The following is a 13,830-nucleotide window of genomic DNA, read 5'->3' as shown; positions in this document are numbered from 1 at the left end:
GAAGCAAAGACTTAACTACTTAACTTCAAGATTGGTCATTGAGAAAGAGAGAAACAGTCTCATCAGCCGGCAGTAACTTTGGCCAATGTAAGCAGACAGCAGAAATTACCTGTTTGCTTGTGGCATGGAAGGCCATTTTCCAAAGGACTGTAAAAATAAAGTGAAGACAGAAACTAGAAGGTGCAATTATTGTAAGAAAATTTGATGTCAGATTGTGCGTTGTTGAAGTCCAAGGAAAGCAAAAAGGCTCGGGGTGTAAATGCATTTATGAGTCAAGGAACTGACCTACAAGGTTACTGGCATGGATGCAGGTGCTAGCAAGCATATGTGCAATAAGAGAGAATTGTTTAAGAATGTGGACAGTGTGTGAAGCTTGATGAAAGTTACTGTAACTGTAAACTTCTTGGTGTGATTGGGCGTGGTACTGTATAATTGTCTGCTTAGGATGGGGTTAAAATGATCAAAACCGTACGTAGTGGAGTGTGTTTTGTGACTGAAATTATATTCAATCTGATGTCATTAGGAACTGTATTGGAAAAGGATATGTATTTTAGTGTCAGACAAGGAACAATGTGAATTCTTGAAAAGTAAAAGTGACTCTTGTACACTATTCAAATGTTTCAATCTGTGTCATGTGTTGTTTTTTCTAAATGAAACACAATCAGAGCTGTCAGTGTTTACTTTGACATGTGCAGATAAAACACACTCTATGGATGACAGTAATGGCACTACTGATTCTTCATTGTTCAATACTGATAGTGGTTTGGTAAATTTGTCTAAATTTGTTGAAAACTTGAGTGTTAAGCATAAAAAATTTTACCATCAGAACATTGTCAGTTAAAGGAGTGGACTTCGTTGATGACTTTGACCATTGGGAAGTGTGTTTGGCAGGTAAACAACATTGCTCATTATTCCCTGTCAGTTCGTAAAGAGCTAGTGCCCAACTTGTACTGCTTCATGCAGATACTTGCAGATATATGGAGATGCGTTCACTTGGAGGAGTGAGAAATTTTTTTCTTTTGAAGGATGACTGCTGAGGTTGTTGCAAAGTATTCTTTATGAAACAGAAGCATGAAGTTAAAGGTTTGATACAGAATGTCATTGCAAAAATTGAAAGAGGACATGGCCTGAAAATTAAACTCGTGAGGAATGATAATGGACTACATTGATTTAGGTACTTTTTGAGTAAAAAGGGAATAACTCAACAAAGAAGCACCATGTACACATCACAGCAAAATGGAAGAGCTGAAAAGGAAATGCGCACCTTATTTGAAGCTGTGCATTCAATTATTTCAGGACTGCCCCAACATTTCTGTGCTGAAGCAGTTAATATGGTGGGTTATGTACTAAGTCAAACTAGTCCAAGTTCTGAAAGTGGTAAAACACCATTTGAAGCCTTTTGTGGCAGAGAATTGCCCTTAGAATATTTGATAATATTTGGTGGTTCATGTGGCTGTCCTTGTAACCAAAGAAAACACATTGGTACTAGACCCCAAAACAAGATAGATTTATTTATGGGTTATGATAATGGTATGAAGAGTACAGAATATTTATACGTTCCATAAAGAAAATTCTGCAAAGAAAACTGATGTGCATCAAGTAGTAGTTTTCTTGCTACCGTCAGTATCTGCAGGATAGAAGAAGACTGGTGCGCCTGTAGTAGAAGTAGATACTATTTGTTATGACGAAGAGATCATAGATAAAATTTCAGAATCAATGTGTCAGAAATCGGTACAAATGAGGATTCAGGTTGAAGAAAAGAGAAGTCAGATTAGAGAAGAACAAGAAATCAGTAAAGAAAGAGAAAACAGAGAAGATTCATGTCTGGATGCAGAGGAAATTGAGGATGAGAGGGGAGACAATGGAGAGACCCAAGAGGAATACACTCCTGGAAATTGAAATAAGAACACCGTGAATTCATTGTCCCAGGAAGGGGAAACTTTATTGACACATTCCTGGGGTCAGATACATCACATGATCACACTGACAGAACCACAGGCACATAGACACAGGCAACAGAGCATGCACAATGTCGCCACTAGTACAGTGTATATCCACCTTTCGCAGCAATGCAGGCTGCTATTCTCCCATGGAGACGATCGTAGAGATGCTGGATGTAGTCCTGTGGAACGGCTTGCCATGCCATTTCCACCTGGCACCTCAGTTGGACCAGCGTTCGTGCTGGACGTTCAGACCGCGTGAGACGACGCTTCATCCAGTCCCAAACATGCTCAATGGGGGACAGATCCGGAGATCTTGCTGGCCAGGGTAGTTGACTTACACCTTCTAGAGCACGTTGGGTGGCACGGGATACATGCGGACGTGCATTGTCCTGTTGGAACAGCAAGTTCCCTTGCCGGTCTAGGAATGGTAGAACGATGGGTTCGATGACGGTTTGGATGTACCGTGCACTATTCAGTGTCCCCTCGACGATCACCAGAGGTGTACGACCAGTGTAGGAGATCGCTCCTCACACCATGATGCCGGGTGTTGGCCCTGTGTGCCTCGGTCGTATGCAGTCCTGATTGTGGCGCTCACCTGCACGGCGCCAAACACGCATACGACCATCATTGGCACCAAGGCAGAAGCGACTCTCATCGCTGAAGACGACACGTCTCCATTCGTCCCTCCATTCACACCTGTCGCGACACCACTGGAGGCGGGCTGCACGATGTTGTGGCGTGAGCGGAAGACGGCCTAACGGTGTGCGGGACCGTAGCCCAGCTTCATGGAGACGGTTGCGAATGGTCCTCGCCGATACCCCAGGAGCAACAGTGTCCCTAATTTGCTGGGAAGTGGCGGTGTGGTCCCCTACGGCACTGCGTAGGATCCTACGGTCTTGGCGTGCATCCGCACATCGCTGCGGTCCGGTCCCAGGTCAACGGGCACGTGCACCTTCCGCCGACCACTGGCAACAACATCGATGTACTGTGGAGACCTCACGCCCCAGGTGTTGAGCAATTCGGCGGTACGTCCACCCGGCCTCCCGCATGCCCACTATACGCCCTCGCTCAAAGTCCGTCAACTGCACATACGGTTCACGTCCACACTGTCGCGGCATGCTACCAGTGTTAAAGACTGCGATGGAGCTCCGTATGCCACGGCAAACTGGCTGACACTGACGGCGGCGGTGCACAAATGCTGCGCAGCTAGCGCCATTCGACGGCCAACACCGCGGTTCTTGGTGTGTCCGCTGTGCCGTGCGTGTGATCATTGCTTGTACAGCCCTCTCGCATTGTCCGGAGCAAGTATGGTGGGTCTGACACACCGGTGTCAATGTGTTCTTTTTTCCATTTCCAGGAGTGTATTTGAAGCCCAAATTACTTAGAGGATTATGACTTGGGCCTGTAGACAGCAGTGAATGAATGGTGGTGTCTTGTAGTGATACTGAAAATTGCAAAGATGTTGTAGCAAGAGAGCTGCAAGCCCTGGAAGAAAATAATACATGCTATTATGTATGTAAGCTCAATGATAGTAATGTTATTGACACAAAGTGGGCTTTTGGGCAGGAAAGAGATAAGAAATGTAATTTTGTTTTTTATAAAGCTTGTATTGTAGGTAAACATCTCCTACAAATATTGACTTATTCAGACATATACAGTCAAAAATTAAGTACATTGAGATTATTATTATTATTATTATTATTATTATTATTATGTATTGAGAATAACTTTCCCATCTATCGACTGGGTGCTTGTAGTTCTCTTTTCTGTGGAGAAGTAGTTGGGGAGTTTTATATTAAATCACCTACTGGATGTTGCAATAAAATGAATGAATGAATGAATGATAAAGTTTGTAAATTTAGAAAGGCTGTGTATGGTATAGAGAACTTACCAAAAATTGGAATGTTAAATTTCACACAGCAATACCTGGCTTAGGATTTGTAAGGAGTGATTTTGAGTATTGCTGGTGTATAAAGACAGAAAATAGCCATAAAAAATACTTATTTAAATTGATGATATGGTAGCTTCAACTTTCCAGAGTTAAACTAACAAATTAAAGCTGTTACGAAGTGATAACTTTAAAAAGAAGGATTTAGGTCTGATTAGGAACTATTTGGGAATGAATATACAGGGTTGTCCATTGATCATGACTGGGCCTAATATCTACGAAATAAGCGTCAAACAAAATAATTACAAAGAACGAAACTAGTCTAGCTTGAAGGAGAAAACCAGATGGCCCTATGGTTGGCTCGCTAGATGGCACTGCCATAGGTCAAACGGATATCAGCTGCGTTTGTTTAAATAGGAACCCCCATTTTTTATTACATATTCATTCAGTATGTAGAGAAATATGAATGTTTTAGTTGGACCACTTTTTTCGCTTTGTGATAGATGGTGCTGTAATAGTCACAAACATATGGCTCACAACTTTAGACGTACAGTTGGTAACAGGTAGGTTTTTTAAATTAAAATACAGAACATAGGTACGTTTGAACATTTTATTTTGGTTGTTCCAATGTGATACATGTACCTTTGTGAACTTATCATTTCTGAGAACGCATGCTGTTACAGCGTGATTACCTGTAAATACCACATTAATGCAATAAATGCACAAAATGATGTCTGTCAACCTCAATGCGTTTGGCAATACATATAATGACAATCTTCTCAACGTCGAGTAGTTCGCCTTCCGTAATGTTTGCACATGTATTGACAATGCGCTGGCGCATGTTGTCAGGCGTTGTTAGTGGATCACGTTAACAAATGCCCTTCAACTTTCCCCATAGAAAGAAATCCGGGGACGTCACATCCGGTGAATGTGTGGGCCATGGTGTGATGCATCGATGGCCAATCCACCTATCATGAGATATGCTATTCAGTACCGCTTCAACCACATGCGAGCTATGTGCCAGACATCCATCATGTTGGAAGTACATCGCCTTTCTGTCATGCAGTGAAACATCTTGTAGTAACATCGGGAGAACATTACGTAGGAAATCAGCATACATTGCACCATTTAGATTGCCATCGATAAAATGGGGGCTAATTATCCTTCCTCCCATAATGCCGCACCATACATTAACCCGCCAAGGTCACTGATGTTCCACTTGTCGCAGCCATCGTGGATTTTCCGTTGCCCAGTAGTGCATATTATGCCTGTTTACGTTACTGCTGTTGGTGAATGACGCTTTGTCACTAAATAGAATGCGTGCAAAAAATCTGTCATCATCCCGTAATTTCTCTTGTGCCCAGTGGCAGAACAGTACACGACATGCAATTCCTGGAGCATAGAAATATGGTACGGGTGCAATCGATGTTGATGTAGCATTCTCAACACTGATGTTTTTGAGATTCCCGATTCTCGCGCAATTTGTCTGCTACTGATGTGTGGATTAGCCGCGACAGCAGCTAAAACATCTACGTGGCATCGTCATTTGTTGCAGGTCATGGTTGACATTTCACATGTGGCTGAACACTTGTTGTTTCCTTAAATAACGTAACTATCCGGCGAATGGTCTGTACACTTGGATGATGTTGTCCAGGATACTGAGCAGCATACAAAGCACACACCCGTTGGGCATTTTGATCACAATAGCCATACATCAACACGATATCTAACTTTTTTGCAATTGGTAAATGGTCCATTTTAACACGGGTAATGTATCACGAACAAATACCGTCTGCACTGGCAGAATGTTATGTGATACCACATACTTATACGTTTTTGACTATTACAGCACCATCTATCACAAAGCAAAATAAGTGGTCCAACTAAAACATTCATATTTCTTTATGTACTACTCAAATATGTAATAAAAAATGGGGGTTCCTATTTAAAAAAGCACAGTCGATATTCGTTTGACCTATGGTGGTGCCATCTAGCAGGCCAACCATAGTGCCATCTGGTTTCCACCTTCAAGCTAGACGAGTTTCGTTCTTTGTAGTTTTTTCGTTTGGTGCTAATTTTGTGAGATATTTTGCCCGGTCATTATCAATGGACCACCCTGTATTTCAAAATTTAAGGGGGAATACTACTGTTATTTGTCAAAGTACCTATCTAGTAAAAGTATTAAAGGTTGTTAATACATTTGAGTATACAGTAATTCTGTTTCAATTTTGATCACAGTGTTTTAAAAAGAGAAAAATCTTAAAATGAAGACATTGAGGGTAAATCAAACAATCGAAAATCCAGGATGAATTATGACCATATAATGAAAAGGATACTCACTCACCATATAGCCGAGATGTTGAGTTGCATATAGGCATGACAAAAAAATGACAAGTGAAACATAGGAAAGAAGAGAAAGAAAGATGTACACTGAGTATAATAATGCATTAGAAAATAATAATAAAGAAAAATGGCACTGGGTTATGGGATGGAAAAAAAACCGTTAGGAAAAATGTTGTCTATTTCTGATGAAGGCCCTTGGCCAAAAGCTAACTTTTTGACAGTCTTTTTGTTGTGCCTATCTGTTACTCAGCATCTCTGCTATGTGGTGAGTAGTAACTATCCTTTTCATAATATTGTAACATTGACAATAAGTTGTTAAAATTAATACGGTCATTGTGTGCCATGTTAGGTTCCAAACCAGATATTTGTGTAGCAATAAATATTCTAAGCAGGTATCAATCATGTGCATGTCTGAATTTATGGAATGCTTTAGTACATATATTGTTTTATCTTAAGGGAACCCTAAAACTGAGTCTGTTTCGCACTAGGGATAAAAATTTTACCTGTCCTATAATTGGTTATGTTGGTGCTGATTGGGCTAGTGACAGAGTAGATAGAAAGTCCACTTTTCAAAGTTTTGGGTTGTAGTGTTTGATGGGCATCTAAAAAGCAGCCCACTATGTCTCTGTCAACAAAATCAGAATTTGTAGCCTTAAGTATGGCAACTAGTAAAGCCTGTAGACTAAGTAATGTGTGTTATATAGTCTTTCTGGCAGTCAAAGAGCTGTTGTCCTTTCTGAAGGTAATATGCCAGTAATAAGCCTTTGTAAGAACCCACAGTTCCATCACACAGATGTCAAAATCGTATTTGTTATGGAGAAAGTTTTTGCTAAGAATGTTGTCTAAAGCACCCCCGTTAGCACAAATGAGCAGCAAACTGATTTTCTGATGAAGCAACAAGGTAAAATAAAATTTGAAAAATTTAGAGCCTTGCTGGATGTACTTAAAGCTTGTAATTTACTTTTTGTAAGACTGATAATTAATGTTGATGTGTTAATGTTGTCATATGGTGGCAATGAGGTTTTCTCTTATTTTGTTTAACTTCCATTTTTCAACTCTTCTTTATATATAAATACTCTGTGTGTATTATCATCTGTCAATGAGTATAAGTTAGAACACATTTAAATAAACTCTGCACAAACAGACTTATTATTGAGCTTCATTTCCTGCACCTGATTACATTAACATTGAATGTAGAAGTTTGGTAAACATTGTTTCAGATAAAGATTTTCACCCATGTACCTGCTACTGTAGTACACCACCAATTAAATAATCAGATGTTCACTACCCATGAAAGGCAGGGCTTCCTATTTGAATCAGACTGCAACACAATTTTAACTTTGCGTACACGTTCCATTTTCAGATATGTTTCCAAACATTGAATTATATTCTCATTCTACAGCTTCTGATAGTTGGGGCTACTGTCAGAAAGTGAACCAGTAAATCATAACTACCCACAATACAAGAAGGAATACGGAACATTGTATTACAAAATAATGAATCCGTAGATTTGTTGCAGCTGATTTGTCTACAGCTCATAAAAACTAAGACTATTTGAATTCTTTTCTTTCTGCTAGTGAGTTTTTGAAATTTTATCATCGTAAGTGTTTGTGAAAATGTGAATAGAACACTTCTGTCTCAATCATTTAAATAAATGGTGCAATTATTGAAAATAAAATGTTGAACATGTTAGTGTCACCTGCAGTTAAGTTGTTTTCTGGAGGTATTTGTCTCATAATTATGTGTAGCTTAAATTAAATAAAACTGTTCTCTGGAGAGTATTTTGTAATCTAAGTTCCATCAGTTTTTAGGGTGATAAATTATTTCAAAATTTGCTGAATTTTTACTTAACTGAAACATCACTGCCCTTAGAAAATTTAGTTTATTTTTTATCTGAATTTTAGTCCAGTGATTTATAATCTTGAATTTTTCTACTATCATGCATAAATTCAATAATTTCTTTGTTCTTCAGAATTTTCATAAATGTGATTTACATTGCCACATAATAAATGAAAATTGTAATTTAAAGTTACTGATGTATTTCAACTACTGTTTTTGCGATTTGTTGTGTGATCCTGTAAAATACATACTTTATTATTTTTCAGAACTGGATCATAATCATTTTGAGATGCTGCCTGATGGTTGGGTTCAAGTGAATCACAATAGTGGTATGCCTGTTTTCCTGCATAAACAAACACGTGTATGTACACTTGCCAAACCATACTTCCTTGGACCTGGAAGTGCAAGGGTGGGTTCAAACTACTTTGTCAAATATCCTGTGTCATGCAGATACTATGCAGATCATGTCACATTACCTACAGTGTAATGGTGTTTTAACTCTCTCTCTCTCTCTCTCTCTCTCTCTCTCTCTCTCTCTCTGGGCAACCCAGTCCATCCATCCATCCATATTAAGTTTTCTGTGGTTTGTCTAAATCACAAATGCTGGGGTGGTTTCTTTGAAAGGACATGGCCTATTTCCTTCCCCACTCTTTGCAAATTCAAGATCGTGTTTTGTCTCTAATGATCTTGTCATTGATGGGATGTTAAATCCAAATTTTCCTTCCCTTCTTCTGGGCCTAAACAGAGAAATACTTTGTGAGCTGACAGTTGAATTCCTGGCACATGTTAACATGAAAAATTTATAATCTTGTTGAAGCAGTCAAGGGCATTGACGATAAACTTCTGCTGGGGAAACCAAATTTTCGTAATATTAATGACATAATCCTTGCTACATAGCGCCTTTCGTAACAGAAAATGATCACTTTGGAAAACTGCACCAGAGGAATAAAACCAAACACAGAATTGAATATGGAATATTCAAGAATTCTCTTCTATTGTTGTCACACATATATGTGACTATCCAAAGATTTTACAATATTGTAACATTTGCCAGCAACACAAGCATTTTAATCAAGAGCCCAAACTGTACAGTACCAACAATCTCATGGAAAGTAATGCATATTAAATTTTTTCTTACAAATAAACATCCACTGGTGATGAGGAACAATTGTTTATTAATTCAGTTAACATGGACGTAAGTAATAGAGAAGAAAGAGTCACTTCTAAACAAGAAATTAGGTTACACCAATAAGAATGTTTAGTCAGTCTGGTTTTAATTGCTGAAGTAGAATTCTCTCACGGTGTCCCTAACTGCCTAATCCCACAAGGCAGGGGTCCTTGGTGAGTAATGGCAGCACCCAATGATAACTGTGCACTTAGAGGATGTAAAATAGGCAGTGTCCAGCGAGTTTGTGGTCACGGTATGAGCGGTGGCTGTGCAGTGACGGAGTAGTGGCTCATGGAGAGTGAGACAGTGGACTCCCAATGCTGTAGTCTGTGGCAGGCAATGGCAAGGAGACTCAGGAGTGTACTGCTGGTGAAGTCCTTCTGGGCTGAGAGTCGTGGTGCTGCTAATTTGGCTGCTAGGAACTCACAGAACGACTGGTTGGCCGATTAGATGCCCAGTGGAGGCATACATGGACAGTTCCCTGGCAGCATATAACCAACTTAGAAATTAGGTCCTTGAATGTGGTGGCACCTGGAGTGACGTTGGTGCTGCATATTATGCAATGCTTTCCGTAAGTCAGCCAGGAAATATGGTTATATTTTACCAGCCGTGGACACGGAGTATTGCGTTTGTTTTGTGGTGAGACAGCCGCCAGAAGGCTATATGTGGTGCACTACAGTTGAATTGTGCTGGGATATTGCACTGATATTAAAAAGAGACATTAATGGTCATACGTGTAAAGTTAGTAGATGCCCAATTGGACAGCAAGTAAACCCTTGCAATACCAGTAGAATTGAGTTGAGAGGGGGGGAAGGGGGGGCCGAGGGGAGGGGGGGGGGGGGGTGCTATATGCCCACCTTTTGAAAACATTTGAATCTAGGCAGCTATTTTATATTTTAAAACTTTGAGAGACATGTTTATTGTTTTAATGAATTCTACCAGATTCCATACAAGTTTTAAATTCTTCACTTAAACTTTACCGAAAATGGAAGTCTCAGTAGTAGGTGTAACTTTCCCCAATGAGTGTCTTATTCAGTATTTCCAGGATCATGGGCTTAATTACACATCAATATCTCCTTGAAAAGTATTTTGACAGTAAAAATCAACAACAATGACTGAAGTTTGCATTTTTCAAACTTCTTTTTAATTGTTATGAAGTGGTAGTACATGTTATTGAAAGTGCCTTGATATTCCTAAGAGTGCGGTAAAATGTATTTTCAAGCTCGAATTACACATCCGTGCATCTTTGAAAATTATATTGTTAATATAATTCATTGACAATTGAGAATTTTTTTAGGGTGAGTATGAAGTAGTGCACTTATGGAAAATCCCTTGCTATTGCTATGGTTTACATACAGAGTCAACTAGCCAACCAGTCAAGCATGTTTTAAACATGGCAATATTTTTCATTGTATTGACCTGAAGACAAGTGTGTTAACTTACTTTTACGTGCTTTCCTGCAGTAGGACAGTTAAATTCACTTAAGTATCTATTTAGAAAAAGAGAGCAATCTATAAGAATATATCTTGCAGAGGTCTCCTTGATCATCTGGGCATTCTTTCAGTCACCTCCAAGTAAATTTAGTTCTTAATGGTATATGTTCAAAATAATAAAAATCAGTTGTAAATGATGTGCAGTTTTTCAAGTGCAAATAAAAGTCCAAAAATATGTTTCATGTATATTTTGCCTCTTTGCCTAGAGCTCAGACTGGGACAATCTACTCAGCTATGAGTTCTTTAATGAGATAAAAACAGGAATTACATGAAAATTGGCAACTGCTGTATGCATTTTAGCCAGCTGATAATTTAGTCATAAAAAATGGATACTACTGCAACGTCACCTGTGAGAACGTGTATTCCAAATGGGCCTCTTATTTCTGTGTTTGTGTGGCATATAGATATCCTCCCCTCCCTCCACCCCAGTGTAGGCAAACAGAATATCCATAATAGTTTAAGGGTTATCAATTGACAGTATAGTGAAAGACGTTATTCAACTCCTTTAATTTATACCTTGATTTGTTCTACATCCCTGAAGATCCTTGTTTGTGATGAAGTCTATTGAACCATTTAAGTGACTGTTTAAAGTCAGCTGCTTTATTAAGAATATGTCCCTAAGTGGATTACAAGGACTTACAAGGCTTTAAAACTGTACATTATGTGAAATCTGTATTTCTGCCTCAGAGATCATATTCGTGCAAAATATTCTTTTCTCTATAAGTTCCTACTGTACATAAAACTCAGCAGATAACTGCAATAAATTTTTTAACCATAACTTGTGTAAGTAGTGAGAATATAATTATAACAACAACAAAAATAGTTTCAGATTGTTAATCTGATAGCTGTCCTGTTTTATTTTTCACACAGAAACATGAGATTCCACTGAGTGCTATACCGTGCTTGCAGTATCGCCGTGCCCTGGAAGCAAAGAATGCAGCTACTGAAAGCAGCTCAGGAAACCAGTCAGAAAAAGCTGATGCGACACAACTGGGTATGTTAACTAAATCTGAAAAGTAAAATAATGGTTCCTGTCCTAGAAATGTTTAGGTCTGTTTTATCCATTCAGATGGAAAATAGTTTTACGAGGTACCACTCAATGTACATAAAAATTCTGGTTTTAGTTACTTTTTTAATGCATTTAGCACATAGAAGATAAGATTCATAACTTTTTATGTACTTGTCTGTTGCTTCATGCTTCCTCTGTACAGTGATTTGTTTTCGTACAATTTATGCAATAATTAAATCAGTTTGGAAATCATTTTTCCGTGTGTGATTACCTCGGTTGTTCTGGTTTTGTGGAACCCAAAAGTCATAGGGTGTCTAGAGTTTAGTGACTGCCAGCTTTTGATCAAATAGTACTTCATTCACCAGCATCGTATTCTGATGAGCCAAAACCACTGCCCACCATGATGTTGGATGCCTCCTGGTTATGTTGTGGGCATGTGACACAGTAAGGAAAAAATGTAAGTGGAAAAGAGACAAATGGGCACTATTACAGCAAAGATACGGGCCGCAAATGCAGAAATCCATTGATATAAGTGGTTTTGACAAAGGACACATTGTTATGGTCGTGCTGCTGGAAATAAGAATCTTTGAAATGGTGAAGCTTGACACCTGTTGGCGTACTGCTATCGTGAGCACCTGTGAAAAGTGGTTGAGTGTTTGGAGGATTGTGAAATAATGAATAGGCCATTTGGTATTGGGCGACCATGTCCAATCACAAAATGTAGAGGTGAGAGGGTCCCCTGCTGTGTATTCCGGGATAGACAGCGATCTGTGGCAGATCTGATGATAGAGTACAATGATGGTCCAGGAACAAGTGTTTTGGAGCACACTGTTCAAAGGCCAATGTTGAACATGGAGCCCCACACCACATAACCCCTATGTGTTCCTGTGTTGACCCAATATCATCATCATCATCATCTTTGACAGTTTCCAGCCTCTGGCCGGGTCTGTCTGGAACGTAGGTCTCTCCATTGCCTTCTGTCTTGCCACCATCTCTCTGTCTTCGCCTTGGTCTAGTCTCCTCCTTTCTTCTGGATGCATTCCTCTACACCTTTTAGCTACCTGTTTCTCAGTCTTCCTTGTGATCTCTTTCCTTCCTGTTTCATTTCGTGTATCCTCCTGGGTATCCTCTTCTCCATTCTCATAACATGTCCATACCATCTCAGCCTTGATTTCTCTATCTTCTCCTGTAATGGTTCCACCTTCATTAACGCTTTGATCCTGTCTTTTCTTAACCTGTCTATCTTTGTCACTCCAATACTGTTTCTCAAGAATTTCATCTCACTAGCTTGTACTTTGCTTTTCTCTCTTCCTTTCATAATCCAGGTTTCTGATGTATATGTCAGGATCGGGACATAGTATGACCGGTACATAACCTTTTTACTGATTTGGTGTACATCCTTGCTCCATATCAGACTGACACTCTTCCAAAATGCTTCTGCTTTTTTCCGCCTCTCGTTTATTTCTCTTTCATTTTTTCCTTCTTCCTGTATCAGGCTTCTTAGGTACTTGAAACTCTCCAGACTCCTCAATCATTCCCCACCTATTGTTACTCCAGTTGTTGCTACATCCTTCTTTCTTGTTGTAATAATCATCTCACTAAACTTCTTGGGAGATTAAAACTGTGTGCCTGACCGAGACTTGAACTCGGGACCTTTGCCTTTTGCGGGCATGTGCTCTACCATCTGAGCTACCCAAGCATGACTCATGCCCCGTCCTCACAGTTTTACTTCCACCAGTACCTCGTCTCCTACTTTCCAAACTTCACAGAAGCTCTCCTGCGAACCTAGCAGAACTAGCACTCCTGGAAGAAAGGATATTGTGGAGACAAGGCTTAGCCACAGCCTGGGGTTTGTTTCCAGAATGAGGTTTTCACTAATCTCTGTGAGGTTTGGAAAGTAGGAGACGAGGTACTGGCGGAATTGAAGCTGTGAGGATGGGGCGTGAATCATGCTTGGGTAGCTCAGATGGTAGAGCGCTTGCCTGCAAAAGGCAAAGGTCCCGAGTTCGAGTCTCGGTCCGGCACACAGTTTTAATATGCCAGTTTCATATTAGCGCACACTGCACTGCAGAGTGAAAATCTTCACTAGATGTAACCCCCAACTAACTTCCTCTTGTTCCCTGACTAGAAACCTCTGCTTGGTGGGA

General features: G+C 39.7%; 1 protein-coding gene across 4 annotated transcripts in view; it reads left to right on the top strand.

Moving 5' to 3' along the window:
- Positions 1-13,830, top strand: part of LOC126285330 (microprocessor complex subunit DGCR8) — a 228,841-nt gene that overhangs the window by 106,918 nt on the left and 108,093 nt on the right. For all 4 annotated transcript variants that reach the window (XM_049984644.1, XM_049984645.1, XM_049984646.1 and 1 more), the window contains exons 4-5: positions 8,280-8,422; positions 11,545-11,668. In XM_049984644.1, the coding sequence (XP_049840601.1) occupies positions 8,280-8,422; positions 11,545-11,668 (267 nt within the window). The remainder of the gene's footprint in view (positions 1-8,279; positions 8,423-11,544; positions 11,669-13,830) is intronic.

This window comes from Schistocerca gregaria, chromosome 8, assembly GCF_023897955.1.
Source record: "Schistocerca gregaria isolate iqSchGreg1 chromosome 8, iqSchGreg1.2, whole genome shotgun sequence".
NCBI classification, from domain to species: domain Eukaryota; kingdom Metazoa; phylum Arthropoda; class Insecta; order Orthoptera; family Acrididae; genus Schistocerca; species Schistocerca gregaria.
This window is presented reverse-complemented; position numbering and strand designations above follow the sequence as displayed.